The 27,463-nt window shown below is 53.4% G+C and overlaps 1 protein-coding gene and 1 pseudogene across 1 annotated transcript in view; one reads left to right on the forward strand and one right to left on the reverse strand.

Annotated features, from left to right (window-relative positions):
• Nucleotides 1-2,527: 2,527 nt before the first annotated feature.
• Nucleotides 2,528-27,463, forward strand: part of LAMC3 (laminin subunit gamma 3) — an 83,073-nt gene continuing 58,137 nt past the window's right edge. The window contains exons 1-3 of the mRNA XM_002820309.3: nt 2,528-2,944; nt 19,674-19,978; nt 25,356-25,486. Of these exons, the coding sequence (XP_002820355.3) occupies nt 2,572-2,944; nt 19,674-19,978; nt 25,356-25,486 (809 nt within the window). The 5' untranslated portion in view covers nt 2,528-2,571. The remainder of the gene's footprint in view (nt 2,945-19,673; nt 19,979-25,355; nt 25,487-27,463) is intronic.
• On the reverse strand, nt 14,552-14,690 carry LOC112135038 (small nucleolar RNA SNORA31; annotated as a pseudogene).

The raw sequence follows: 27,463 nt of genomic DNA on the forward strand, positions 1-27,463 counted from the left end.
CAACTACATTGATCTAAAGATGGGTATATTAATATCATACGTTAAAACATGTTCTTCAGCCTAAAAGTGCATTTTTTTCTTCTGACTTTAAAGATATTAGAACAGTTTTTGTGGGTTCCTAGAATTCCTGTGGGCTGCCATGTTTCCTGTGCCTGATAGATGAATTTGCTTTGGATGGGTGCACAGCCCAGCTCAGGGTAGCTGCGTGGACCACCAAGAGTCTGCTGCAATCATGCTCTTGACCATAACAGAAAACTTCAATGAAGAAGCTTCCATAACACCATCAAAAAACAATTTGGAATTACATTAAATTGATATTTTAACTTGGGGAGAATTTGTATATTTAAACAGTTGGAAATCCGTGAATATAGATGCTGGTCTCTTCATGTTTTCTGTATCTCAGTAGCGTTTTATAATTTGGTTCATTTATATCTTGCACATTTCATACTAGATTTATTATTAGGTGTTCTTCCATTTCCTACATTATTGCTGGCATCAGTTTTTTGTTTGTTTCTTTTGTTTTGTTTTGTTTCAGTTTTTTTAAAAACAGGGTCTTGCTCTATTGCATAGGCTGGAGTGCATTTGCGTGACCTCTGCTCACTACAAACTCTGCCTCCTGGATTCAAGCAATTCTTGTGCCTCAGCCTTCCAAGTAGCTGAGATTACAGGTGTGCCACAATGCCTGGCTAATTTTTGTATTTTTAGTAGAGATGGGGTTTCACCATATTGCCCAGGCTGGTCTCGAACTCCTGACCTCAGGTGATCCGCCTGCCTCAGCCTCCCAAAGTGCTGGGATTACAGGCGTGAGCCACCGCACCCAGCCAGAAAATGCCTATTGCTGGCATTAGTTTTCGTACTGTATCCTGCAGTCAGCCATCTTACGGAGCTCTTATTAATTTTAATAGTCTTAGTAGAATCTTCTAGATTTTCTAGATGTATGTTCAAGTAAATAGAAGATATAAATATTTATATCTTTTAAGTTTTTTGTCTTATTGCATTAGCTAGAACTTCCAAAAGAACCTTACGTACCAGTGGTGATATCATATACTAACTCTACTTAGATATAGTTCTGAAATCTCTAACTTATTCCATGGGTCTATTCTGTAGTCCTTTCCAGAACCGTATTGTTTTAATCATGTGTAAATAACTGGTACCGAACCAGCCCACTACAGTTCATCTTGCTTCCAAAAATTTTCTTTCTTTCTTTCTTTCTTTTTTTTTCGGATGGAGTTTCTCTCTTGTTGCCCAGGCTGGAGTGCAACAGCATGATCTCAGCTCACTGCAACTTCTGCTCCCCAGGTTCAAACAATTCTCCCGCCTCAGCCTCCTGAGTAGCTGGGATTACAGTCACGCACCACCACACCCAGCTAATTTTTGTATTTTTAGTAGAGATGGGGTTTCACTATGTTGGCCAGGCTGGTCTCAAACTCCTGACCTCAGGTGATCTGCCTTCCTCAGCTTCCCAAAATGCTGGGATTATAGGCGTGAGCCACCGCGCCAGGCCAGGAAATTTATTTCTATTTTCCTTAGAGTTTGTCTGGGACTGGCTGCCTTTTTTTTTTCTCGAGACAGGGTCAGACTTTGTTGGCCAGGCTGGAGTGCAATGGCACGATCACAGCCCACTGAAGCCTAACCTCCCGGGCTCAAGGGATCCTTCCACCTCAACCTCCCAGGTAGCTGGGACTACAGGCTTGTGCCACGACGCCGGGCTAATTTTTGTATTTTTTTTTTTGGTAGAGATAGGGTCTCACTATTTTGCCCAGGCTGGTCTCGAACTCCTGGCCTCAAGTTATCCTCCCGCCTCCACCTACCAAAGTGCTAGGATTACAGGCGTGAGCCACCGCGCACGGCCTGGCTGCTAAATTTTATCGAATGACTTCTCTCCCTCGATTTGCTAATGTTAATAAATGGGGAGTAAAGGGGGCATTTATGGGGGTTGGGGCAGAAGACAAGGAAGCCCTCTCTGAGGTGACATTTGTGATAAGACCAGGTACCCTTGTCACAAATATCAGGTTAGAATCTCTTTGCTGTGGGGACAGAGCACAGCCGGCAGCAGGAGTGCTTTTCAGGGTTAAGGGCGACAGGAGCTTTGCGGAGCCATCTCACAACCATGTCCAGGGCACACTTTATTGCTAGGAGGAGATGCGCAAACGGTAGCGATCAGGTAGAGATAGGTCCTCGTGTCCCCTTTTGTCTCAGGACTCCAAGGCACTTGGAGTGAGCAGTTTCTGTTTAATGAGCAGCCATTGAAGCCTCCCAATGGCGAGAATGAGCCTGCATCTTTACCGACCCCACTCCACAGACGAGGAAACTGAGGCTCAAAGAGGCCCGGGTCGCCTTTGGAGCGGACTCTCGAGCCGCGCACTGCCGGGCACGTCCAGCAGGTGGGGGTGGGCGCCCGGGGACGGCGCCGTCCCTGGTATTTTTAGTGGGGTGGGGCCGCCGCCGCCCGCCCCTCCCTCCAGCCTCCCCGCCCCGCCGGGGAAGGCGGGTCCTGGCTGCCAGCGCGCGGTCCGCGCCCACCCGAGCCGAGCGGGGCCGGCAGAGCGCGCGGCGTCGGTGCCCTTGACCATGGCGGCGGCTGCGCTCCTGCTGGGGCTGGCGCTGCTGGCACTGCGGGCGGCCGGCGCGGGCATGGGCGCGTGCTATGACGGCGCGGGGCGCCCGCAGCGCTGCCTGCCGGTGTTCGAGAACGCGGCGTTTGGGCGGCTCGCCCAGGCCTCGCACACGTGCGGCAGCCCGCCCGAGGACTTCTGTCCCCACGTGGGCGCCGCGGGCGCGGGGACTCAGTGCCAGCGCTGCGACGCCGCCGACCCCCAGCGCCACCACAACGCCTCCTACCTCACCGACTTCCACAGCCAGGACGAGAGCACCTGGTGGCAGAGCCCGTCCATGGCCTTCGGCGTTCAGTACCCCACCTCGGTCAACATCACCCTCCGCCTGGGTAAGTGCGGGCTGGGGGCACCGCCACCGCACCCCCTGTCCCCACTCCACTGGGGGTCTGAGGCCGAGGCCTAGCTTCTGTGCGCCCAGGTTGGGCTGCAGGACCCAGATATGGTGTTGAATGGGGTGGGGGGGCTCAGAAATAGGAATTAGGCTGGCTGCGGTGGCTCACTCCTGAAATCCCAGCACTTTGGGAGGCCGAGCTGGGAGGGTCGCTTGAGCCCAGGAGTTCAAGATCAGCCTGGGCAACGTAGTGAGATACCATCTTTACAAACAATAAAGAAAATAGGCCGGGCGAGGTGGCTCACATCTGTAATCCCAGCACTTTGGGAGGCCTAGGCGGGCAGATCACCTGAGGTCAGGAGTTCAAGACCAGCCTGGCCAACATGGTGAAAACCCATCTCTACTAAAAATAGAAAAATTGGCCGGGCGTGGTGGTAGGTGCCTGTAGTTCCAGCTACTCAGGAGGCTGGGGCAGGAGAATCGCTTGAACCCAGGAGGCGGAGGTTGCCATGAGCTGAGATCGCACTGCTGTACTCCAGCCTGGGCAACAGAGCTAGACTCCGTCTCAAAAAATAATAATAATAATAATAAAAAAGCTGGGCATGGTGGTGCACACCTATGGTCCCAGCTACTCAGGAGGCTGAGGCAGGAGGATCACTTAAGACTGGGAGGTTGAGGCTGCAGTGAACTATGATAGTGCCACTGCACTACAGCCTGGGCTACAGAGTGAGACCCTATCTCTTAATGAAAAGAAAGAATGAAAAAAAGAAGAAAAAACCCAGGACCTGTACCCCTAGATAGCCAGAAGGATAGACTGAGGGGTGCCCCGTGGGGCGGGAGAGGCAGGGAGTCCCTTGCAGAGCTTTGGTTCTAGGTTGCAGTTATAATCCCCTGTAATGGTTTTCCATCCTAGACCGGAACTGTTGGGGAGGTGACACACCAAGGACTGAATTGGTCACCCTCTAGGGCAGGGGCTCCTGATCTTGGGTCTTCTGGTCAACTTCAGGTACTCAGTGGACCCCTGAAGCTGCCTGCAGTCCTTGGGTGGGTTCTGGAAGATAGAAGCTGTGACGTTCATCACTGCACAGGCAAAGTTTAACCCTCTGGGGAGGAGGACTAAGTTTCTTCATGCTGCTGGGCAGCTGCGCCCGGTGGCGTGGCCTCTCCGCCCTGCTCATGACTTGCCGAGGTGCAGGAGCCCTTAGATCTCCAGGAATCAGAATCTGGAGTCTGGACCCAGCCCTGGTTCTCAGCCCCTGCCCCCACTGCAGGGAGCTGGAATGCTGTCTCCTCCCTCTGAGTTCAGCCCGATTCCCATGTCCTCTGGGGCCGGGTATGCGCTAAGTGTCTTTCCTGTTGCAGCCTCCACTGCCCTTTCAGGAGGGGCTGGTATCACTGGTTAGACTCCCTTATCTTCGAGGTCAGCCTCCCAAAGCTTTGAAAACTCAAATTATTTTTATAACTCATTTTGGCTGCTAAACCTGACCTGAGGCTATTTATAAGCTATGTTTATCCTAGTGAGAATGAATATTCATTCGCTTTGCTACTGAAATCTCATTTGAGTACAGCCGGCAGCCCCAGACCCCACTGGGGGTATTAGCACAATATATGGTATAAGGCCTGCATCGTCTTTCTAAAAGCTGAAAAATTCTCAATTCCCAAACACATCTGGAGCCTAGGAGTTTGGATTAGGGATGATGGGACTGTATCCCATGTTTCAGATGAGAAAATTGAGGCTCAGAGAGGTTGTTTTGCCCAAAGGCACACAGCTGCTAAGTGAGCATCTGAGCGTGGACATCCATGGACGTCAGAGGTCAGAGTATAAACTCCTTGATGTGAGTTCCGCCACCCATCAACTGAGTCAGCTCCACCTCAGCCTGGTGACAGTGTCCTGGGGAGGGCTGGGAAGTGACATTGGTGTGGGGTGGGGGGAGGACCGTGAGCCCCCTCTGCAGAGCACACAGGTACTGGCTGCCACCTCAGAAACTCCCTTCTTCTGGGGCCACGTCACCTTCTCTCGGCCTATCTGGATCACTAGGTGGGGCTTCTGGATGGGACAAAGGGGAGGGGACAGGAAGCCAGTGGGGAGGGGGGAGGCTGGGGGAGCTGTCTGGATGGAGCTGGCAGGACCCCAAGGCCACAGGGGAAGGAATCTGGGACAGAGTGGGGAGTTGCGGGGGAGACACCGTGCTCCATGGCAAAGGGTATCACATGTGTCCTGGGAACCCAGGGGCCAAGGAAAGAGCTCAGCCCAGGCAAACAAGGTGGAAGAAAGTTGGGAGAAATGGCCAAGTTTTTGGATTTGAGGTAGTTCCTGTTTACTGAGCATCTACTGTGTGCCAAGCCCTGTGCTGAGCTGTGCGCCCTCGTTGAACTCTGCTTAGAACCTTAGAAGCAGAGTAGTTCTGATCCTTCTAAAAGCAAGGAACCTGAGAGCCTCCACACTGTGAATGTAGAGAGCGAAGACACACACACACATACACACACACACACACACACACACACACACACACACGCTCCTGCTGCTGTGTCTCATCCCGGTGAGCATTCTTCCTGTTTTGTCGCCGAAAACCAGGCATATAGGAGAGAGTCCACAAGTGTGAGTGACAGGGTCACCTCCTCTGTCCTGTGCTCTGGGGCCAGCTCAGCATTCTCTTTTGCCTGCTCTGGGAGGCAGAATAGGGTAGAAATCATGAAAGGGGGCTTTGGACTTAGGCCCAGCAGAGCCACTCACTGGGCAAGCGGAGTCCCCTCTCCCAGCCTCAGTTTCCTCACCTGTACCGTACAGATAAGAGTCGCCACCTCCTGAGCAGCTGCTCGGGTTCATGAGCCCGGGTCGGAGCCATAGCAGTCCCTGTGTGTGACCAGCGTGGCTGCTGAGACAGCTCAGGGCTGAGGCTCCCCTGCGGGTGGGCTCCCCTGCGGGGATTGAGAAATGCTCGTCCCGGCCACCCTGCCTCCTCAAAGACATCCTGACGCTGGTCTGTGTTTATGCACAAGGGGCGCCGGGGGCCCAGCACAGCCTCAGATTTGGCCTCTTTTTGGTTTCCTATGACTTAGGTTTGCTCCAGGCTAAGCCATGGCTTGCATAATAGCGGGGGAAGGAGAGGCCTGGGATTGTCGGTGTCCCCTGTGGAGGCCGTCTGACGACCTCTCCTCTTGGTCCTTAGGCCACCTCTGCTGGCTCTGTCCCCCCACTGCTCCCTCTCCCTGAAGGCTCATGGGAGGGGAGAGTGGGCGGCCAGCTCTGGCCCGGGGTCTCCTAGAGGGAATGGGGTGAGGGGCGGGGAAGGAGATGGAGGTCGCCGCATTCCCAGCCCCCCGTGGCTCCTGGACATCTGTTCCAGATCCTCCCGTCATCTCTGAGCTGAGCCTTCCTGTCTGGGATGAAAGGCAGCAGTGGGGTCTGGCAGCCCCAGCCCGCCACCAAGACCCAGGGAGGCCACTGGGCTGGGGCCTGGGAGTCAGTGGGGTGTGGGGGGAGTGGACAGTGACAGGGGTACAGACCATTCCGGGGCTCTTACCATGTGCCAAGGACTCGCCCAGGCGGCATCCCAAACTGGCATGCTCTGTTCTTTTACAGACAGCAAAACTGAGGCGCTGAGAGTGAGATCAGTTGCTTAGGGTCACACAACTCAATAAATGGTGGCCCCCGGGACCCTCCCCCTAACTGCTGCACTCGGGAATGAAGAGAGTCCGGGCTAGGCTGGTCCACATGCTTGAAGCCTCGGTCCTGGGAGGAACAGTCTGGGCTGTGGCTTTCGGTGGGCTGGGGGAGTCTCCTCCCCGCTTGCACTTGGATCGCTGAGAATCTCCTGGAACCACAGAAAGACCTGAGTCCCCAAGCGGATGAGTTCTCCCCTCCCTTCCCCGCAGGTCCGGGATGCCCCTGTGTGGAGTTGATTTCTTCTTGCTTTCATTTAGCCATTTGCTTGGTGTCACCCAGCCTTGGCTCACTGGCCACAGGATGCGGCTGTGAACAGGGCCATGTGCGGCCCCTGTCCTGGGGGGCTCGGGGCCTGCCAGAAGGCAGCCTGTACTGAGCAGTGCTGAGAACGAGGATGTATGCTCAGAACATGCACTGGGACGCACGAGCCTCATCTCTAGGGTCAGGAAGGGTCTCGCTGAGAGCTGAAGGATGGGAGGAGCTGACCAAAGAGGGAAGGATGTTCTTCGACCTGCCAGGCCTGGATGGCCTGAGTGCAGATACCGAGAAGACGCTGGGGTCTGGCCAGCCACAGCGAGGAGCCGGGTCTCAGGGGGCTGGACATGAGGGGGACCCTGTGGTCCCCGAGGGGCCCTGGATTCAGCTCGGTCTCCTGAGCCTTGGCTCCGTTCTGTCTTCCTGTTGAGTGGGCGGCTGCATTTGCCTTGGCCTGGGCCAGTGCTGGGGGCCAAGTCCTCCCTCCTGCTCCCTGGGGGTTCTGGCTGGAATGCTGGGCCCCGAGCAGGGCAGGGGGTCAAGGCAGCGGCTGGTTAGCCTCCATCCACCGACAGAACTGCCCTCCAGGCCCCTGGGCCCAGCTGGCCTTGGCCACCTCTTTCTCTCCGGGCCTCCCGGGACTAATCCGGGACATGCAGGGCTAGGAAGTCGCAAAGCCCAGGATGGGTGTAGCCAGCTTTCCATGGTCTCCGCATCATCCCTGTCCACTCCCCACACTGCCCTTCAGCAAGGCCTTGGCTGGGCCGAGGCGCTCTCTCTCCTCCAGCGCCTTACATGTGCTGTGGCTTCGGCCCAGCGCACTTCTCCTCCCACCTTCAGCCTAACTCACGTCTTGTTCATCCACAAAACCATTGCATGTCTGCCGATCCCTGTGCTGAGCCCTGAGGATGTCTGTCTGCCCCACTCAGCTTAGAGGTGCCTCCTCTGGAAAGCCCCTCACCCCTCCAAGGTTGGGCAGAGGGCCTGCCCGTGCATCCTTGCAGCCCCTAATCCTCCTTCCACCAGAGTCTGGATTACACTGCGTGAGGGCTTGGTTTGTTTATGTCCAGCCCTATCTCTGAGCTGCCAGAGGGAATGTCTGTTTTCACACCTGTGCCCCAGTGCCCAGCCTGCATTTGCCCACTGCACAGGGTGCTGGGTAAAGGTTGGTCAGGCGAATGAATGGAAGAGCAGCTCAAATTTCAATGAGGTTGGGTGAGGCTTACACCTGTAATCCCAGCACTTTGGGAGGCAGAGACGGGAAGATCACTTGAACCAGAAGCTCAGGGTCAGCCTGGACAACAAAGTGAGACCCTGTCTTTACAAAAATAAAAATAGAAATGAAAAAATTAGCCGGGCGTGGGGCCAAGTGCCTGTTGTCCCAGCTACTTTGAAGGCTGAGGTGGGAGGATCGCTGGAGCCTGGGAGTTCGAGGCTGCAGTGATCACACCACTGCACTCCAGCCTGGGCAACAGAGCGAGACCCTGTCTCAGAAAAAAGAAAAATGTAGTTGAACAAATGCTTCATGCCTGGGACTGTTCCAAGTGCTTCCAAGACATTTGCTCATTTAGCCCTGTTATTGTTATGCCTATTTTGCAAATGGGGAAACCAAGGCACTACATTGCAGTCACTTGCCCAGTGAACCCGAGGGAGTTCAGGTATTTTGCCCAAGGCCACAGAGCCAGGAATTGGTGGGGCTGGGCTGTGAACCCCAGGATTGCAAGATTGCACTGTGTTTCCTCGCTGAGAGCAAGGGAGTGAGGGATTCATGGATGAAGGGCCCCCAGCCTTGCAGGTGCCTCCCGTACTCCTAAGCCACGGTGTTCACAGCAGCGCTGCCGTCCTCCCAGCCGAGCCCTGCCCTGCCCTGCTCTCCCTTGCCCAGGCTTCAGCTGCTTGGTCTACCTCCCTTCTCGGTGGCCCCTTGTCCCCGGGCAAGCCCTCCCAGCAGCCATGCCCTTCCCCAGCTCATGCCCTGGCTTTGCTTATTTGAATCATAGTCGTCCAGGACTCCACCTGCACCCCTCACCCTGACTCGGTCTCCACCTGAGCCCTCGACTGGGCAATTTGAGCAGCCGCCTCGACACCAACCACTCTGGATGTCACGCAAGGGCCCCCGTGTGCATAGCAGCATTTTCTTTTCTTTTTTATTTTTTTGAGACAGAGACTCGCTCTTTTGTGCTAGGTGCCATGCTCAGCTCACTGCAACCTCCACCTCCCAGGTTCAAGCGATTCTCCTGCTTCAGCCTCCCAAGTAGCTGAGATTACAGGTTCCTGCCACCACACCCAGCTAATTTTTTGTATTTTTTTGTAGTGACGGGGTTTCACCATGTTGGCCAGACTGGTCTCGAACTCCTGACCTCAGGTGATCTGCCCGCCTCTGTCTCCCAAAGTGCTGGGAATACAGGCGTGAGCCACGGCACCTGACCCATAACAGCATTTCCACAATAGCCGAAGTCAAGGTAGCCTAAGTGTCCACCGAGGGGTGTATGATGAGCACGAGCAAATGTGGTCCATCCATCCAGTAGAATATTACTCAGCCCTGAAAAGGAAGGAGATTCTCACACAGCCACAGTATAGACGCACCCTGAGGACATTATGCTAAGGGAAAGAAGCCAGCCAAAAAAGAACAAATACTGTAGGGTTCCACTGCTATGAGAGGCACCCTGGGATAGTCAAATCCACACAGACAGAAGGTAGAATGCTGGTTGCCAGGGGCTGGGGGAGGGGCAATGGAGAGTGGCTGTTTCATGGGGACAGAGTTTCAGTTTGGGAAGATGAAAGAGTTCTGGAGATGGATGGTGGTGAAGGTTGCACAACAATGTGAGCTGTGCAAATGGCTAAGATGGTAAGTGTCATGTTATGCGTATTTCACCACAATAAAAGAAGGTTTGGGGAAAAGTACATGTCGGCCCTGTGGGAAGGCAGCTTGGCGACATGGTTGAAGACCCACAAGAATATTCCTGGCCTTTGGCAAAGGAATCCTACTTCTGGGAATTCAAATAAGGGAAGGGTCCTAATGCATGAAAACATTCATCGAGGCGTTCTTTATAGTAGGGAAAAATTGGAACCATAAGGGAATAGTTAAGTAAATTGTAGGACATAAATTCACATGGTGATTGGAGCCATTCAGTGCAACAGCTGACAAAGGGTTTGTAATACACACGGAGCGCTTAAGTCAAAATGTTGAATGAAGAAAAAGACACAAGTTGGTATATGTGGAATCATCAGATTTATATTTTAAAATCCCTAAAGAGTAGGCAAAAAAGAAAGACATCAAACTGGTAAGCGTGTTTGTCCTCAGGACTTGCAGCGACTTTTCTTCCATTTTCTGTGTTTCTACATTTTCCCAATATTCTCTCATGAAGCTTGTTCTAATTTAAAAACTGGAGAAAACACATTTCTACGATTTTTTTTTTAAAAAAGCACCCGCCTTGCTATGTTCTGTTTTAAGATGTTTTTCAAAGTTCTGGTGCAGCACAGCTTGGCACCGTAACTCCCAACCCCTTAAAATAATGCGTGCGGAGCAAACGGTTCAGATCTGGGGGCGGCCTGGTGTCTGCGCCTGTTTGGAGCAGAGGCTTCGGGCCTTGGAACCAGGTGGGGGGCTGGCCCCGATGTGTATTTGCTAAAGGATGCTGTGTGCGGGCTGCTGCGGGTCGCTGGCGCAGACTCCTTGGTAAACATCTAGCAGCCAGACACCTCTCGGGAGGGGAACTTGGAGCCACTTGAAAGGTAGCTGGCAGCTAGAAGCGTGATCGGAAAAAGGCAGTCACTGGGAGTTCATGCAAACGAGTGGCCTCACGCGATAGGAAACATCCCGGCTTTTCTGTCCTTGCCAAACCAGGAGGTGAGAGAAGACGCAGCAATATCACAGAGACACGGCAGGGAGTTTTTGTTACAAGAGTTAATTAGAGGCCGGGCGCGGTGGCTCACGCCTGTAATCCCAGCACTTTGGGAGGCTGAGGACGGCGGATCACTTGAGGTCAGGAGTTCGAGACCGGCCTAGCCAACATGGTGAAACCCCTTCTCTATTAAAAAAAAAAAAAAAATTAACCAAGCGTTGTGTTGGGTGCCTGTAATCCCAGCTACTTGGGAGGCTGAGGCAGGAGAATTGCTTGAACCAGAGGCAGAGGTTGCAGTGAGCCGAGATCGGGCCACTGCACTGCAGCCTGGATGACAGCAAGACTCTGTCTCAAAAAAAAAAAAAAAAAAAAAAAAGGCCAGGTATAGTAGTTCACACCTGTAATTCCAGCACTTTGGGAGGCTGAGGCGGGTGGATCACCTTCGGTCAAGAGTTCGAGACCAGCCTGGCCAACATGGCAAAACCCCGTCTCTACTAAAAATACAAAAATTAGCCGGGCATGGTGGCGTGTGCCTGTAATCCCAGCTACCCAGGAGTCTGAGGCAGGAGAGCCACTGGAACCCGGGAGGCAGAGGCTGCAGTGAGCCGAGATCGCACCACTGCACTACAGCCTGGGCAACAGAGCAAGACTCCATCTCAAAAAATAAATAAATAAATAAATAAATAAATAAATAAATAAAAGACAGCAGCTTAATCCCTCCTTTGTGATGAAAAAGTTTCTTCCAAAGGCAACAAAAAGGCTGGGAAAGGAGTGGCCCCAGGATCTTTTTTTTTTTTTTCTTTGAGTTGGAGTCTCACTCTGTAGCCCAAGTTGGAGTGAAGTGGCATGATCTCAGCTCACTGCAACCTCTGCCTCCTACGTTCAAGCGATTCTCGTGCCTCAGCCTCCCTTGTAGCTGGGATTACAGGTGCGTACCACCGTGCCCGGCTAATTTTTTGTATTTTAGTAGAAACGAGGTTTCACCATGTTGCCCAGGGTGGTCTTGAACTCCTGAGCTCAGGTGATCCGCCTGCCTCGTCCTCTCAAAGTGTTGGGATTACAGGTGTGAGCCACCATGCCCGGCCCCCAAGATCTTTTAAACAGCGACAAGAATTAAAATCTGCAGCCCTAGCCCAGACCCTCACAAGCTCCAGGGGCTAATGAGGCTTCTGGGTGATTGAGACAGCTGTGTTCCTATCAGGAAAGCTGAGCCAAGATGTCATCCTTGACTGTTAGCTGGTGGTGACACTGCTTGGGAGTACTTGGCTCCCCTCACCTCCAGGCCACCCAACATGCTCTTCTCTCTGCCTAGAATTCTGTTCCCTCTGCTCTCCTCACCTGTCTGGCTCCCATGCACCCCTGCTCATCCCACCAGCTTACTGGACCACATGCCCCAAACTTACTTCTCACCACCTCCTCCCTCTCCATGCTCCTGCCAGCCTGAACTACCTACAGGCTTCACCACAAGGTGGCCACAGCTTTGCCAACATACTGCCTGGTGTGGAATGCACTTTCTCTTCCCCTTCCCTGGCTAATGGCTGCTCATCCTTGGAACCATAAGTTTGAGTGCCTTGTTGATGCTCCCACAGCCTCCCTGGGCTACTTTGTCCTGTTCTATAAAGACCTGCCTGTCTCGGCTGGGCACGGTGGCTCACGCCTCTAATCCCAGCAGTTTGGGAGGCCGAGGCAGGCAAATCACTTGAGGTCAGGAGTTTGAGACTAGCCTGGCCTACATGGTGAAATCCCATCTCTACAAAAATACAAAAACTAGCCAGGCTTGGTGGTTCATGCTTGTAATCCCCGCTACTCAGGAGGCTGAGGCAGGAGAATGGCTTGAACCCAGGGGACGGAGGTTGAAGTGAGCCAAGATCACGCCACTGCACTCCAGCCTAGGCAACAGAGTGAGACTCTGTCTCAAAACAAACAAACAAAAACAAGACCTGCCTCTCTCTCCCTACCTGTAACCTCCCCTTGGGGCAGGTGCCGTGAATCCTTATAGCTGAGCATGGCACCTAGCACACAAGAGGTGCCCAATAAATGCTTGCCAGATGAATGAGTAGACTCGAGGCAGGATTTATACCTTCAAGGAGTTTATAATTCAGTGAGAGAGTGGAGACAGCAGGCAGTCCTGACAGTATGGATCACACTGTCCCAAGTGTGCCTGGAGGTCATGATCCCTGGATGAGTCTCTGTTTCACACTAGCCAGCATTTAGCGAGCACCTGCTATGTGCCAGGTGCTTTGCCAAGTACTTTACCCACACTGTATGGCTGAGATCCCCAAATACTTCATTTACTAGTGAGGAGTCAGGCTCAGGGAGGAGAAGGACTTCCTCAGTGTCATGCCCAAAGTCACTGCTCAAAACCAGGGTGCCCTCCTACTCAGGAGTCCATGGGGACCCAGAGAGAAGGGGCTGCCTAGGAAGGGGGTGAAGGGGGTGCTGGTGCCCATGGAGACATGGAGGTCCCATCCACCCCCCTCCCAGTCTTCACCTGCTGGCTGAGCCAGCAGCTGGGCACAGCAGAGCCTTCCCGCTCCGGGCCCCGCACCGCCCAAGCCAAACAGCAGGAGCACCAAGCTGTGTCCTCTCTAGCCAGCTGGAACATAAAGCCCATCAAGAATGACACCGGGACAGTCATAAAATCAAGCCGGCCCACATCCGGCACTGACCAAGCAGAATGAGCTCAGTACGAAGAGGCTTATTTTGGGAAAATGGAAACAAAACAAAGCCCTATAATTGGAGCCATCTGGGCAGTAGTGGCCTAGGGAGTGGGGCGGGAGGGGCTAGGGTGGAAAGCTGGGCTGGGAATGCATGGGTGAGGCTACCCTGCCCACCTCGAGCATTAGAACCAGGTGGGTGAGCTGCTCCCAGCCTACAGGGGAGTCACACCCAGCAGGGTTCCTGAGCCCCATCTGGCCACCCACTGTTCCTGTTCTTCCTCTCCCAGCCGAGCTCTTGGCACTTCTGGGTGTGGTGACTCCCTATGAGGAGCTGGGGACTCCCCATGGCCATAATGTCAGATACCACAAGACCCTGGCTGAACCAGGGCTAGGCTCCATCACAGCCCTCCCATCTTGGCACTAAGTCTAAGCCCCAAATATGAATCAAGATTGCCAAGTCTAAAAAACAAAAAGATTGCCAAGTTCTCCTCTAACCTGGGGAGACCAAACAGTTTTCCTTGGATTGAGTGTTGCCTAGGGCTTTGTGTTAAGAAGGATTCTGAGGTACAGTCTGAGCCGAAACATGACCGAGTCATGACTACGTGTTTGCAAAGAGAGGTGGCAGGGCATTCCAGACCACTGCAATAAGTCAGGGAACAGACGAGGGGCTGAGAGAATGACAGAGAGGAGGGCAAACACAAGGAATATTCCAGAGAATGAGCTAGTGATCTGGTGAATACTGAGGTCACTTGCTGAGGTTGGAGGTAATTCACCAGCTTCTTGTTTTGGTGCATAGAGAGACTAGGGGAGGAAGGAGGGTGCCTTTATTTTTTCCCCCCAAATACATGTAACACAAGCGTAGAGTCTGGCTTTCGGTTCTTTTGGGTATATCCCCAGAAGTGGAAGTGCTGGATCATATGGCAATTCTATTCTTAGGTTTTTTGGTGTTTTGTTTTGTTTTTTTCTCCCCAGATGGACCAAAGAGTCACTGGCTTGCTTTTAATTAGTTTTAACCTTTAAGCTTTTGTAAGTGTAATCAACCAGCTGAGGATGGTAGGGGATATTTCCCAGCACTTCTCGTGTAAACTCAAATTGTAGGTTCTTGCTTGGAGTAACACAGGCTCTTCACTGCTTACAAGGTTATTCTTGAGTTGCAAAAATTCTCTCTCCATGGTTTTTCCTGTATTCCTCTATTCAATCTCGGCTGCTACAGAAAGCAGAAAGCAGTCAGAGAGAAAGCACAGGGATGCTGTTTTTGCATCTGTAGTGGAAACCTTAACAGACAGTAACTGCTCTGGGGCTGTCAAATAGATGCATTGTTTTTAGTTTTTTCAGGAACCACCAGTTTTCCATAGCGGATGCACCATTTCACATTCCCACCCACAGTGCACGAGAGTTCCAATTTCTCCATATCCTTGCCAACACTTGTTATTTTCTGTTTTTTTGATAATAGCCATCCTAATGGGTGTGAGGTCCAATTATACGTGTATATAACTGTGTAGGGAAAAACTCCTCAAACTGTGATTTTCCTCTGCTCTTAGACCACAACCATCATCAACACAGAAGACTTCTGTGACCAAATGCGTGGGTTTTTCCCCCACACAACAAGCAGCAGTACCAGCTGGGTGTCCTCTAATTCAGTTCCAACACAATCTAGTCAGAGATAGCATCAGATCCCACAGGTTGAGGGCTCAGTCCCCAAGGCTGTCTTCCGCCACACACACCAGTCACAAGTCGAGGCCTCAGAAACTTCTGACAGATTAGCTTCAAGTTCCCATGACCCCTTCTTTGGGTTCAATCAATTCGCTGGAGCAGCTCACAGAACTCAGGGTAACACATTGACCGGTTTATTATAAAGAATATTGCAAAGGACACAGATGAAGAAATGAGCAGGGTGAGGAACGGTGAAGGGGTGGGAGCTTCCATGGCCTCCCTGGGTGCCACCCTCCAGGAACCTCCCCATGTTCAGCCATCCAGAAGCTCCCTGAACCCTGTCCTCGGGTTTTTATGGACGCTTCATACATCAGCATTGCTTCCCTTGGGTGTAGGGTGGGACCCTATTGGAGGGTCTTTAGACCCACAGTCAAAAAAGGTCGGGGGAACTTTAGAGCGAAAGGACGGCAGGAGAAGGCAGAGGCCTGCCCCTGAGGCCCAACCAACACACCCAAAATTCTAACAAAAGACCGTAAGGAGGGCTATGGGAGTCATGAGCGAGGAGCTGTGGATGAAAACACACACACACACACATATATATATATATATTTTTTTTTAATAGAGAGACAGGGTCTCACTATGTTGCCCAGGCTGGTCTCAAACCCCTGGGCTCAAGTGATCCTCCCACCTTGGCCTCCCAAAGTGCTAGGATTACAGGTGTGAGCCACCACGGCCAGCCTGAAAACTGATATCTATCATAACACCACAATAACATACATAGTGTATATAACAGCTTTAGGAGATACAATTCACATACCATATAATTCACCCATTTAAACTATACAATCCAGTGGTTTTTAGTACATACACAGAGTTGTGCAGCCATCACCGCAATCAATTTTAGAATACATTTATTTATTTATTTAGAGACAGGGTCTCACTCTGTTGCGCAGGCTGGAGTGCAGTGGCACGATCACAGCTCACTGCGGCCTCTACCTCCTGAGCTCAAGCCATCCTCCCACCTCAGCCTCTCAAGTAGCTGGGATATGCAAACCACCACACCCAGCTAATTTTTAAATTTGTTCTTATTTATTTATTTATTTATTTTTTGTAGAGAGAGGATCTTGCTATGTTACCCAGGCTGGTCTCAAACTCCCGGGCTCAAGCGCTCCTCTAGCCTCAGCCTCCCAAAGTACTGGGATGACAAGTGTGAGCCACTAAGCCCGGCTTGGAGCACCTTTATTACCCTGTACCTATTAGCAGTCACTTTCTGTTTTCCCCCAATCCCCATCCTGAACCCCTGTCCTGTGACAACCACCTGTCTCCTTCCTATCTCCATGGATTTGCCTATTCTGGACATTTACGTGGAATCCCATAAGATGTGGTCTTTGGTGATTAGCTTCTGCCACTTAACGTTCTTGTGGTTCATTCTTGTGGTTGCGTGTGTCAGCACTTCATTTCTTCTTGTAGCCCAATCATATTCCATCGTATGATATATACCATGTTTTATTGGTTCATTCATCAGTTGCTGGGCATTGGAGTTGTTCCTACTCTTTGGCTGTTACAAAGAAAGCTGCTGTGAACATCCATATGTACGTTTTGTGTGGATGTATATGTTTTCATTTCTCTTGGGTATATGCTGAGAAGTGGAATTGCTGGGTCCTGTGATAACCCTGTGTCTAACATTTTGAGGAACTGCTAGGCTGTTTTCCAAAGTGGCTGCCCCATTTTACATTCCTGTCAGCAGTATATGAGGGTTCCAATCCCCCTACTTCCTCACCAACATTTGTTATTATCTCTGTTGACGCTACCCAGCCTAGAGGATGTGAAGGGGATCTCATTACGGTTTTGACTTGCATTTCCCTGCTGGCCAATGATATGGAGCATTTTTTCTTGTGTTTCTTGGCCATTCATATATCCACTTTGCAGAAATGTCTATTCAAAACCTTTGCCATTTTTGTTTTTTCTTTTTTGAGATAGAGTCTCACTCGGTTGCCCAGGTTGGAGGGCAGTGGCGTGATCATGGCTCACTGCAGCCTCTAATTCCTAGGCTCAAGGGATCCTCCCACCTCAGCCTCCCAAGTAGCTTGGAGGCACGGGCCACCACGCTCGGCTCATTTTTTATATTTTTTGTAGAGATGGGGTTTCATCATGTTGCCCTGGCTGGTTGCAAACTCCTGCGCTCAAGCAGTCTATTCCTCCTTTTCCGGTTTTAATTGGGTTGTCTTTTTGAGTTGTAAGAATTCTTTGTATATTCTGGATAAGTCCCTTATCAGATATATGATTTGCAACTATTTTCTCCCACTCTGCGGGTTGCCTTTTCATTTTCTCAGTGGTGTTCTTTGAAGGACAGAAGTTTTGGTTTTGATTAAGTCCAGTTTATGTATTTTTTCTTTTGTTACCTGTGCTTTTGGTGTCATTTCTAAGAAGGCTCTTCTAGTGCAAAGTCCCAAATATTATTTACTTCTCTGTTTTCTTCTAAGAAAGAAGTTTTAGCTTTTTTTTTTTAGACTGCTCTGTCACCCAGGCTGGAGTGCAATGGCACCATCTCAGCTCACTGCAACCTCCGTCTCCTGGGTTCAAGCAATTCTTCTGCCTCAGCCTCCCGAGTAGCTGGGATTACAGGCACCCACCACCATGCCTGGCTAATTTTTTTATTTTTAGTAGAGACGGGAATTCACCATCTTGGTCAGGCTGGTCTCGAACTCCTGACCTCAGGTGATCCACCTGCCTCGGCCTCCCAAAGTGCTGGGATTACAGGCATGAGCCACCGCACCCAGCCTTTTAGCTCTTACCTAGAGCCAAGATGTTTCAGCAGACGACTAGGGTGGCTTGTCCTCGGCACCTAAGGAAGATGGTGGTGGCAGTGGGCAGCCCCCTGGGGGTCTCTGGGACCAGGGATGGAAGGATCAGAGAATAGAAAGCCGACCATGGGGAGGGGACTGGGCGTGTTCTGTGCTGCTCTGGGGAGTGAGAGGCTACCGCCAACGGTAGAGATGCAGGAGGGACTCCCTGCGTGGGCCGTTCTTCCCTTCATTCATTCGTTCCTGCACCAACACTCAGTGAATGCCTGCCAGGTGTCAGGCACCTTGCAAGGCGCTGGGGTGGCAGAGATTACCAAAGAGACGCCTGGTGCCTATGGTGAGGAGCTCTGTCCAGCGTGGGGAGCCACCGCTGAGCAGGTAACTCTGCAGGAGGCTAGCTATGGAGTCACATTGCAGGAGGCCCCCTCCCCTGTCTTGGGGGGATGTCAGGGGTGTGCATTAGGGCTTAAGATTGTGTTGGGCTTCTGTGAGGAGGGGGTACCTGGATGGAGTCCTAAACGTAGGAGGATGGGGAGAGATGGTGGCATTTCAGGCAGTGGGGAAATTGCCTTTTTAAATTCAGGCTGTACTTCCTTCTTATTATTGAAATCATACCCACTCTCAGCGTAGAAGCCAGATACTTCCCAGCTCGAACTGTGGAAGGCGGCAGTTCTCCCGCGCCCGCACCCCAGCCTCCCTCTCCATCCGGCGCTCTCTGAGCCATTTCTGTTCCCTGATGCATCCTTATCTCCTAGCCCTGTGCCTGCACTGCCATGTCAGGGTTTTTCTCTTCTTAGGCATTGCCTGTTGACATCCCGTGAGGGAAGAGGAGGAACTGGGGACCCCCTTCCCTCTACCACAGCCATCCTTCCTACCCCAGCCTCCCAGGGTAGCTGAGTCACTGTGACGGAGCCAGGTCCGCTGTTGAGGATGCTTCCAGGGTGGAGCGCAGGGCAGGCAGGTGCCCAAAGCCTGCAGATCCCCCAACTGGGTGTCGGGGGCATGTGGGGGAGTGGGGCTAAAGCCCAGGGAAGGGAGAGGCCACTGGAAGCTGGGGGTTCAGGGAGCAAGCAGCGGGGCTCAGGAGGGGGCCAAGGCAGGCAAAGAAGAGGAGAGCAGGTGGAGGCCCCGGGACAGGGGACTTTCGAGGTGGTGAGCATGATCAGAGGCCCAGGAAATGAGGCATGATCCGAGGCCCCTGGCTGTGGCCACGGGGGGCTGTGGGTGAGGTAACTTTGCAAGTACAGTGTCTTCTGTGAAGTGGCCCAGAGAAGCTGAATTGCAGTAGGTTGAAGGTTGAGTTGGGAGATGAGGCTGTGGGGCAGTAGATTTAAACCTGTCTTGGGAAATTTGGAAGATAGAAACTTGGAGCAATAAGGGGTCCAGGGAGGATTTTGTTAGGATTAGGAGATCTGTAGTCATTGCAAGGGAATGAGGCCGAAGGCACAGTGCAAGGATCGGCTTTGTTGGGGTGTAGTAAAAGAAATAACTTTCTAACGGTAGAGCGGGCTTTCTTAGAATGTGGCAACATCCCATTGCTGGAGATATTTGAGCAAAAAGAGATGGCTGCCTATCAGGGGTGTTGCAATGGAGATTCCTGTGCAGGGTGGCGAGTTGACCCGGAAAAGGGATGGCAAATACTTGGGAAGCATGCGGGCATTGTCCTTTCCAGTGCCCCAGCAGGCATCATGAATGGAGTGTGGCATGCCCTGTCCAGAGCTCCAGACAGCTTCCAACGATCCATCCACGCTAGTGCCTGCAATGCAGCCGTCTGCCCTCCCTGGACCAGGATTCCATTCCTCCCTCCCCTTCCATAAAATGGGCCCCGTCTTCCTGGCTGCAGGGAAGGCTTACGAGATCACGTACGTGAGGCTAAAGTTCCACACCAGTCGCCCTGAGAGCTTCGCCATCTACAAGCGCAGCCGCGCCGACAGCCCATGGGAGCCCTACCAGTTCTACAGCGCCTCCTGCCAGAAGACCTACGGCCGGCCCGAGGGCCAGTACCTGCGCCCCGGCGAGGACGAGCGCGTGGCCTTCTGCACCTCTGAGTTCAGCGACATCTCCCCGCTGAGTGGGGGCAATGTGGCCTTCTCCACCCTGGAGGGCCGGCCCAGCGCCTACAACTTTGAGGAGAGCCCTGGGCTGCAGGTCAGGGAGGTGTGGGGCTTGGGGGGTCGGGACGGGGTTGGGACTGGGTCATGGCAGTAGGAGGGTCTGATGTGCCAGGACACACAGGGTGGGGGACCTGCAAAACCCCATGGTTTTCTTTTTCTTCTTTTTTTTTCTTTTGGAGACTGAGTCTTGCTCTGTCGCCCAGGCTGGAGTGCAGTGGCGTGATTTTGGTTCACTGAAACCTCCGCCTCCTGGGTTCAAGCTATTCTGCCTCAGCCTCCCAAGTAACTGAGGTTACAGGTGCCCACCATGACGCCTGGCTGATTCTTTTTTGTATTTTTAGTAGAGACGGGGGTTTCGCCATGTTGGCCAGGCTGGTCTTGAACTCCTGACATTAAGTGATCCACCTGCCTCGGCCTCCCAAAGTGCTGGGATTACAGGCGTGAGCCACTGCCCTTGGCCCCAAACCCCATGGTTTTCAAGCTTTCTGCCACAGAAGCCTTGTTGCACCTAAGTCTTTTGTGAATGCCGCTAATGAACCAGATGGAAGACAGGCTGCTCAGTGGACCAGAGCTGTCCCTTCCCTGGCCTCCTGGGGCAGAGCCCTGTGGCTCCCAGGAGCCTGTGAGGGCTGCCAACCCACCTGGCCCCTTCCTTATATGGGCGTGGAAGCTGAGGCCTGGAGGGGGACGGCATTTTCCAGGGGCACAAATGAGGCATGGAAGGACCCAGGCCAGCACCTGAGTGTCCAGACTCCTGGCTGGTGTTCTTTTCGTAACTCTCCGCCGAGGGGCCTCACTTCCTCCTCCTGTGAATTAATAACAGGGCCTGCCCATGTGTCTCCAAGGGCTCCTACGAAAATGGCAAAATGCGACAGGAACATGGGCTTTGGAGTCATAGAGCCCTGGGTCCCACGCTGTAAGGCCGCGCCGACCAGCAGCACTTTCTGTGATGACAGAAAGCTCCTCTAACTGCACTGTCCCATGTGGTGCCACCAGCCACCATGAGATGTGGCCAGCGCAGCTGAGGAACTGGATTTCATATTTTATTATTAATAATATTTTATTATTATTAAATATTAATAAATTTATTAAAATAATTATTTTATTAACTTAGCCACATGTGGCCAGTGGCTGCCACATTGGAGAGACTGCTGTGGGGTAGCGGGAACACACACACTGTGACCAGTGCGGTGCTTGGCACGTAGAGGGTGCCCACCCATACTCGGGAGATATGCGTGCATGACTGCTCCCCGTCCTTGTCCTCACGGCAGAGAGGACGGGAGGCCTGTCACCATGTCGGTCCATTCAGGGCCCTCCAGTCCAGCCCACGTAGGCCCACCCAGGTGTGTGGACCTGCCGGGATCGGCACCCATCTGTGTCCGCGTTGCTGTGTGTCCATAGCTGTTCATCTACACACAAGTGTGTTGGGTGGCTCTCCAGTCCACAGGTCCCCAACCCCTGGCTGCAGACCGGTACTGGTCCATGGCCAGTTAGAAACCGAGTCACACAGCAGGAGATGAGCGTGGGCAGGTGAGCATTCCTGCCTGAGCTCTGCCTCCTGTCAGATCAGCTGCGGCATCAGATTCTCCCAGGAGCAACTGAGTTGCGTGTCCTCATGAGAATCCAATGCCTGATGGTCTGAGGTGGAACAGTTTCATCCCAAACCACCACCTACCCCGTTCGTGGAAAAATTGTCTTCCACAAAACCTCTTCCTGGTGCCGAAAAGGTTGGAGACCGCTGCTCTAGTCCATTTCCCCGGGTTCAGACCCAAGACGTGTCTAAACCCAGGGAACCTGCCCTCTCCTCCCCTCCAGACTTTCAGAGTGTCTCCTTTGCCCATCTGGGATAACGAGGGAACCAGGGTTAGAATCCTGTTTCCAGAGGGGACACCGAGACCCAAAAAGAAGTTGCATTCTGTCAGCGATGTGCAGCATGAGAACACACGGAGCCAGCCGTGTCGGGGTCCCCAGGACCACCCTTGGGTTTAGTGATTCGCTATAAGGACTCACGGAACTCAGAAAAGCTGTGAGGCTCAGAGCTGCGATTTTTTGCAATGAAAGGCTATCGGCTCACATCAGCCAGGGGAGAGGCGCACAGCCAGGTCACAGAAGGGACCAGGCTCTGAGCTTCCAGCTGTTCTCCCAATGCAGTGGAGTCACACGCACAGCACATATTTCCCCAGAGCCACATATGACAGTGTGCGTAGAGTACTGCCAACTTTGAAGCCCAGAGTTTTTTAATAATTTTTTTTTCTTAAATAGACACCTCGTCTCACTATGCTGATCAAGCTGGTCTCTTACTCCTGGGCTCAAGCCATCCCACCTCAGCCTCCCAAGGTGCTAGGCTTAAAGGTGTGAGCCACCACACCTGGCCTGAAGTCCAGAGTTTTTACTGGAGGCTGGCAGTGTAGACACGGCTGAACACCTGTGTGGCTGACCTGTCTCCAGCCCCGCCAGAGGTGAAGCCGATTCTGTGTGGCCCAAGGCCCCCACTGCAAATCACATCATCGGCATAGACTACCTAGTGTGGCCCAAGGGAAGACCCTCTTATCAGGTGGGACATCCAAGGATATGGAGGTCACTCCCCAGGATCCAGGGCAAAGGGCCAGACCCCTCTTTGAGCCGAATCCTTTAACACACAGAACCACATCTCTAGACGTCCAGGCCCTGCTTGTCCCACTAAAAATGTAAACATGTCACCATGATTTTGTTTAAAAGTTACAATTTCTTCTCCACGGGGCTCCACAGCTCTGTAGATTAGAAAACGTCAGCTGAGGTCAGATGAAGACAGGCAGGTAGGGCTGGCCCCCGCTCCCACCTGCGTCTGTGCAGCCACCACCCTGGGGACACCCTTGGCTGTTGGAGGTTTTCTGTCTTGTTGCCTCTTGTGTTCCGGACACTGTCCCTGATGGAGAGATGACCTTTTGAGAAATATCTCCCCTGCTGCTTCTGTACAGAAACTAAGAGCAGAGCAGGACAAAGAGAGGCAAGTCTACCTTGCTCTTTTCTCCTCATGCTCCCTCTGGACACATTTAGGGGGCAGGTGCTTTCTCAGAGGACACAGAGCTTGGAAGGAAGGATGTGGCTGCTGGGTCTTGGGTCCCTCTGACCCCCATGGAAGGGCCTAGGACTTTGGAGGAGAAGGTCAACCTGGCTGTTGCAGAGTAAGACCCCCAGAGTTGAGGGGCCGCCTGAGCACCCCTTGGACATAGAGCCCAAGCTGTCCACCTCCTGCTTCTCCTTAATGCAACGGCCTGGGTCCTGGGATCCGTCCAAAATCAACTCCAGCACCCACTCATAGCTTAAGCTGGAGTTCCAGTGCCTGGGTTCAGTGGGGCTTGCCCTAAAATGACTTTTTTTTTTTTTTTTTTTTGAGACAGTTTCACTCCGTTGCCCAGGCTGGAGTGCAGTGGCACGATCTTGGCTCACTGCAACCTCTGCCTCCCAGGTTCAAGCAATTCTCTTGCCTCAGCCTCCCAAGTAGCTGGGATTGCAGGTGTGTGCCACCGCAATGGCTAATTTTTGTATTTTTAGTAGAGACGGGGTTTTGCCATGTTGCCCAGGCTGGTCTTGAACTCCTGGTCTCAAGGGATCTGCCCACCTTGGCCTCCCAAAGTGCTGGGATTACAAGTGTGAGCCATCGCGCCGGGCCCTGAAATGACTTTTAAGGCATCAAGACATGCCCCCTGCAATTGAGGCTAAGGCTTCTCCCTCCCAGCGTCCATCCTATGTCTCAAAGATTTTGACCCCATTCCTTTACTGTCATTGTCCTTGCAGACTGATGGATTGGGTCACAGGCCAGGAAGCAGAAGTGGGAGACCTTGGGCAGGTCATTGCCATCTCTGGGCCCCACTGGCATGATAAGGGCTTTGGGATAGACACAGGAAGGCAGACCAGCCTCATGGTTAAAGCTGGGACCCTGGGATCAGATAGACCAGAATCCCGGCTCTGCCATGCACTGACTGTGCAACTTGGAACAGAATGGTTACCCTCTCTGAGCCTCAGTCTCATCTCTAAATGGGGTTAATAACAATACCTACTCCAGGGCTACCGTGAGGCCTGAGCCCTAACCACACAATATGCGTCAGCAGCCGCCGCACCTCCTAGCTCTGATATCCAGTTGGTTTGAGTTCTCCAGGTGGCACTTTTTTCTGGAGAAGGAAGCGCCGCAGCACCTTCAGCTCTGGACTGCGGGGCTTCCCCACCCCAGGCCTCAGCTCCTTGTCCAGCAGCCGGTCCAGCAGCATCAGTACCTGGGCACTTGTTAGAAACGCAAGCTCCCTGGCTCCACTGCTGACCTCAGAATCAGAAGCTGCACTTTAACCAGATCCCTGAATGCACGCTGACCTTTGGGAAGTGCATCCTGGGGTGATCCAGGCCTGCGAACTCAAGCACAAGCTTAGCTTGGTGCAGAGGCTCCCACTTTAGTGTTCGGGTGCTGGACCCCTCTCCCCGGCTGAGGCATCCTCTGGCAGAGGCCGTGGGTCCCCGGCAGTAGCTCCGGTTGCTGAGCTCTGGGGGAGCAGGAGGGCCGTCGGCCCAAGTCACGCTGGGGCAAAAAGATGGCCTGCCAGGAGCTCATTTTCTGTACTGATGGGCCTGATTGCTAAAGCAGGGGCTCCTGGGCGGAATCAAAACGCTGATTAATATTCAGCTGGAGCCGCTGCTGCTGATCACAGCAGGCAGATGAAAATGTCAGTCTTCACGTGGGTTTTCCCCGACTTCCCCTCCATGCTCTTCCATGGGGAAGCTGCTCATTCAGGGATCAGCAGGTATTTATCGAGTGCCTGCTAGGGCCAGGCAGAGCCCAGGGCCGGGGAAACAGCAAGGACAAGGGGCCACAAGTGTCCACAGGAGCCTGACCCTCAACATGTGAGAAACCAAGAAACCCAGGGCCTGCGGCACGCCAGGCCCCACTGAGCAGGGGAGAAGGTTGCGGGGGCACACCGTCCCCCAGCTGTATCCCTGGAATGGAGTGCAGGAGCCGCTGGAAAAAGCCAGGTGACCTGCACAACGGGGTCTTCAGTGGGCTGCTTTGACCCCTGCCCCCGCCCAACCTCAGCTGCTTCCTGACCATGGGCCCGACCTCACAGCCAGTGCTGACTGGCTACACTCCTCCAGACACCTTTGTAGGGGAGGTGCTATTTTTGTTCCATTTCACAGATGGGAAAATGGAGGCTCTAAGACATTGAATGAAGTTGCACTAATCAGTGGCCTAGCACCCAGGTTGGGGTGAGCCCCAAAACACAGCCTCCTTATTTCTGCAGCGTTCTCAGAATTGGCCTGAGCTCAGCCTGTTCCTATGTCCCAGGAGCTCCCGGGGCAGCCAGCTGGACCTGCCAGCAGAGCGATGGGGGTAAATACTAAATACTCAGGAACCTGCTGATGGCGCCCTCTCCCCTCTGCCCCAGGAGTGGGTCACCAGCACCGAACTCCTCATCTCTCTAGACCGGCTCAACACGTTTGGGGACGACATCTTCAAGGACCCCAAGGTGCTCCAGTCCTACTACTATGCTGTGTCCGACTTCTCTGTGGGTGGCAGGTAGGAGGGAGGAGGGAGGGAGGGTGGCAGAGTTCCAGGACCCAAACCCGAGAGCGGAAGGCGGCTGCTGTGGGGCGGGGGGTGGGAGGGACACAAAAGCCAGGTGTACCCTAGGGGAGAGGGAGGGAGCACCTGCCATTCGAGGCCCTGGGGGCCCCCACCCAGCCCACCTCCTGCCGGGTCCCCTGCATCAGCTGATTTGCCATGTGCCAGACACACTGGGTCTTGGTGCCCATTGTCCCCTCAGCCTGGAGGTTCCTTCCTTCCTTCCTTCCTCCCTCCCTTTGCTCTCGCTCTCTTTCTCTCCCTCTCTCTCTCTCTTTCTCTTTCTCTCGCTCTCTTTCTCTTACTCGCTCTCTTTCTTTCTCTTTCTCTCTCTCACTCTCTCTTGCTCTCTCACTCCCGCTCACTCACTCTCTCACTCTCTCTCGCTCTCTCTCTCTCTGAAGAAGTTTCGCTCTTGTTGCCCAGGCTGGAGTGCAGTGGTGCAATCTCAGTTCACTGCAATCTCTGCCTCCCAGGTTCAAGCGATTCTCCTGCCTCAGCCTCCCAAGTAGCTGGGATTACAGGCATGCGCCACCACGCCCGGCTAATTTTGTATTTTTAGTAGAGATGGGGTTTCTCCATGTTGGTCAGGCTGGTCTCGAACTCCCAGCCTCAGGTGATCTGCCCGCCTTGGTCTCCCAAAGTGCTGGGATTACAGGCATGAGCCACGGCCCCCTTCCCCTTTCTAGTATGGGGATGTTACTGGCCTAGAGAAAGGCGCTTCTCTCTGGCCCCTGGTCCTGGTCCTGGTCCTACGTGCCCTTAGCACCTGTCAGTGCCCTGGGCAGTTTGTTTCTCCTCCAACATCTGTCCCCTCCAGGAAGCAGGGGCTGCCCAGGAGGTAGAGGCCCGTCTCTCACCTCAAGTCCCAGGGCCTGTCTCGCACATGGCCACCTGGCAGTGGGTGCCCAGGGAGGGCCGTGGGGCGAGGGAGGCGTGAACGGCTTCCACGTCAGTGTTTCTCAGGTTTATTTGAAAGGAGAGAGGAAAACAGGTGCGTTCCTGCCCCCATCACATGGGGACGGCAGACACTGATCAGATTGCTCCCCAGTAAACACATCAGCCCGCGCCAGGATAACAAGAAAGGGGAGGAAAGGGAGAGCGTGTGCCTGGGGTCGGGGAGGACAGGAGCTGGTGCTGCAGAAGGGACCCGAGAGTGGGAAGGCTGGGGTTGAGGACCAGGGGACGGTCAGTGTGGCTGGCTGGAGGGCAGGCGGGTGGACGTGGAGAGGTTGGCAGAGTGTCGGGGCCTGGGCGGGTTTAGCCTCACCCGGCAGAGTCAAGAGGAAGCTGTGGAAGGATTTGGTGAGGGCAGTAACAGAGTCAGATTTTTAAAACACCCCCAAACCCCTGACAGCCAAGTGGGGCGGATAAGAAGAGAGAGGAAGTCAAATGTCAGGAATCAGGGCGGGAGGCAGCAGCTTGGACCAGAGGGCTGGGGTGTGGGGCGCATGGGTCTGAACGCGATTGAGGATGGAAATGCAGCTATGTGTGTGAACCGTGGGCTGTGGGAGTGAGGAGCGGGGATGACATCGGACTCTGGGCCTCCACAGTTCAGAGGTGCTTGGTTGGCTTAGAGAGATGGAGAAGGGGGCGGCATGAGGCTGAAATGCCTGCTTTGGGTGTGTGAGCTCCAGAGAAGGCCGAGGCTCATCACTGAGAGCCCCTGCAGCCATGAGGATCCCCTGCTCCAACCTGCCCCCTTATGTGAGTCAGCGGGAGGAGCTCCCCGGGGAAGGTGGCCGTGAGCTCCAGTGCCTCCTGTCAGGGGGTTTCGGGCCAGAGGACATCTGGGTTCCAGCTGCCAGAGCCAGACCACCCTCAGACCACAGCTGGCTGGGGCAGGCTGCTCATGGCAGGGGACAGGTGGCCCCAACAGCCTGTGTTCACAGTGGAGCCCGTGGGGTCTCACTCTCCTTTCCTGGGTCAGAG

Source organism: Pongo abelii, chromosome 13 (assembly GCF_028885655.2).
Source record: "Pongo abelii isolate AG06213 chromosome 13, NHGRI_mPonAbe1-v2.0_pri, whole genome shotgun sequence".
Classification (NCBI taxonomy): Eukaryota; Metazoa; Chordata; class Mammalia; order Primates; family Hominidae; genus Pongo; species Pongo abelii.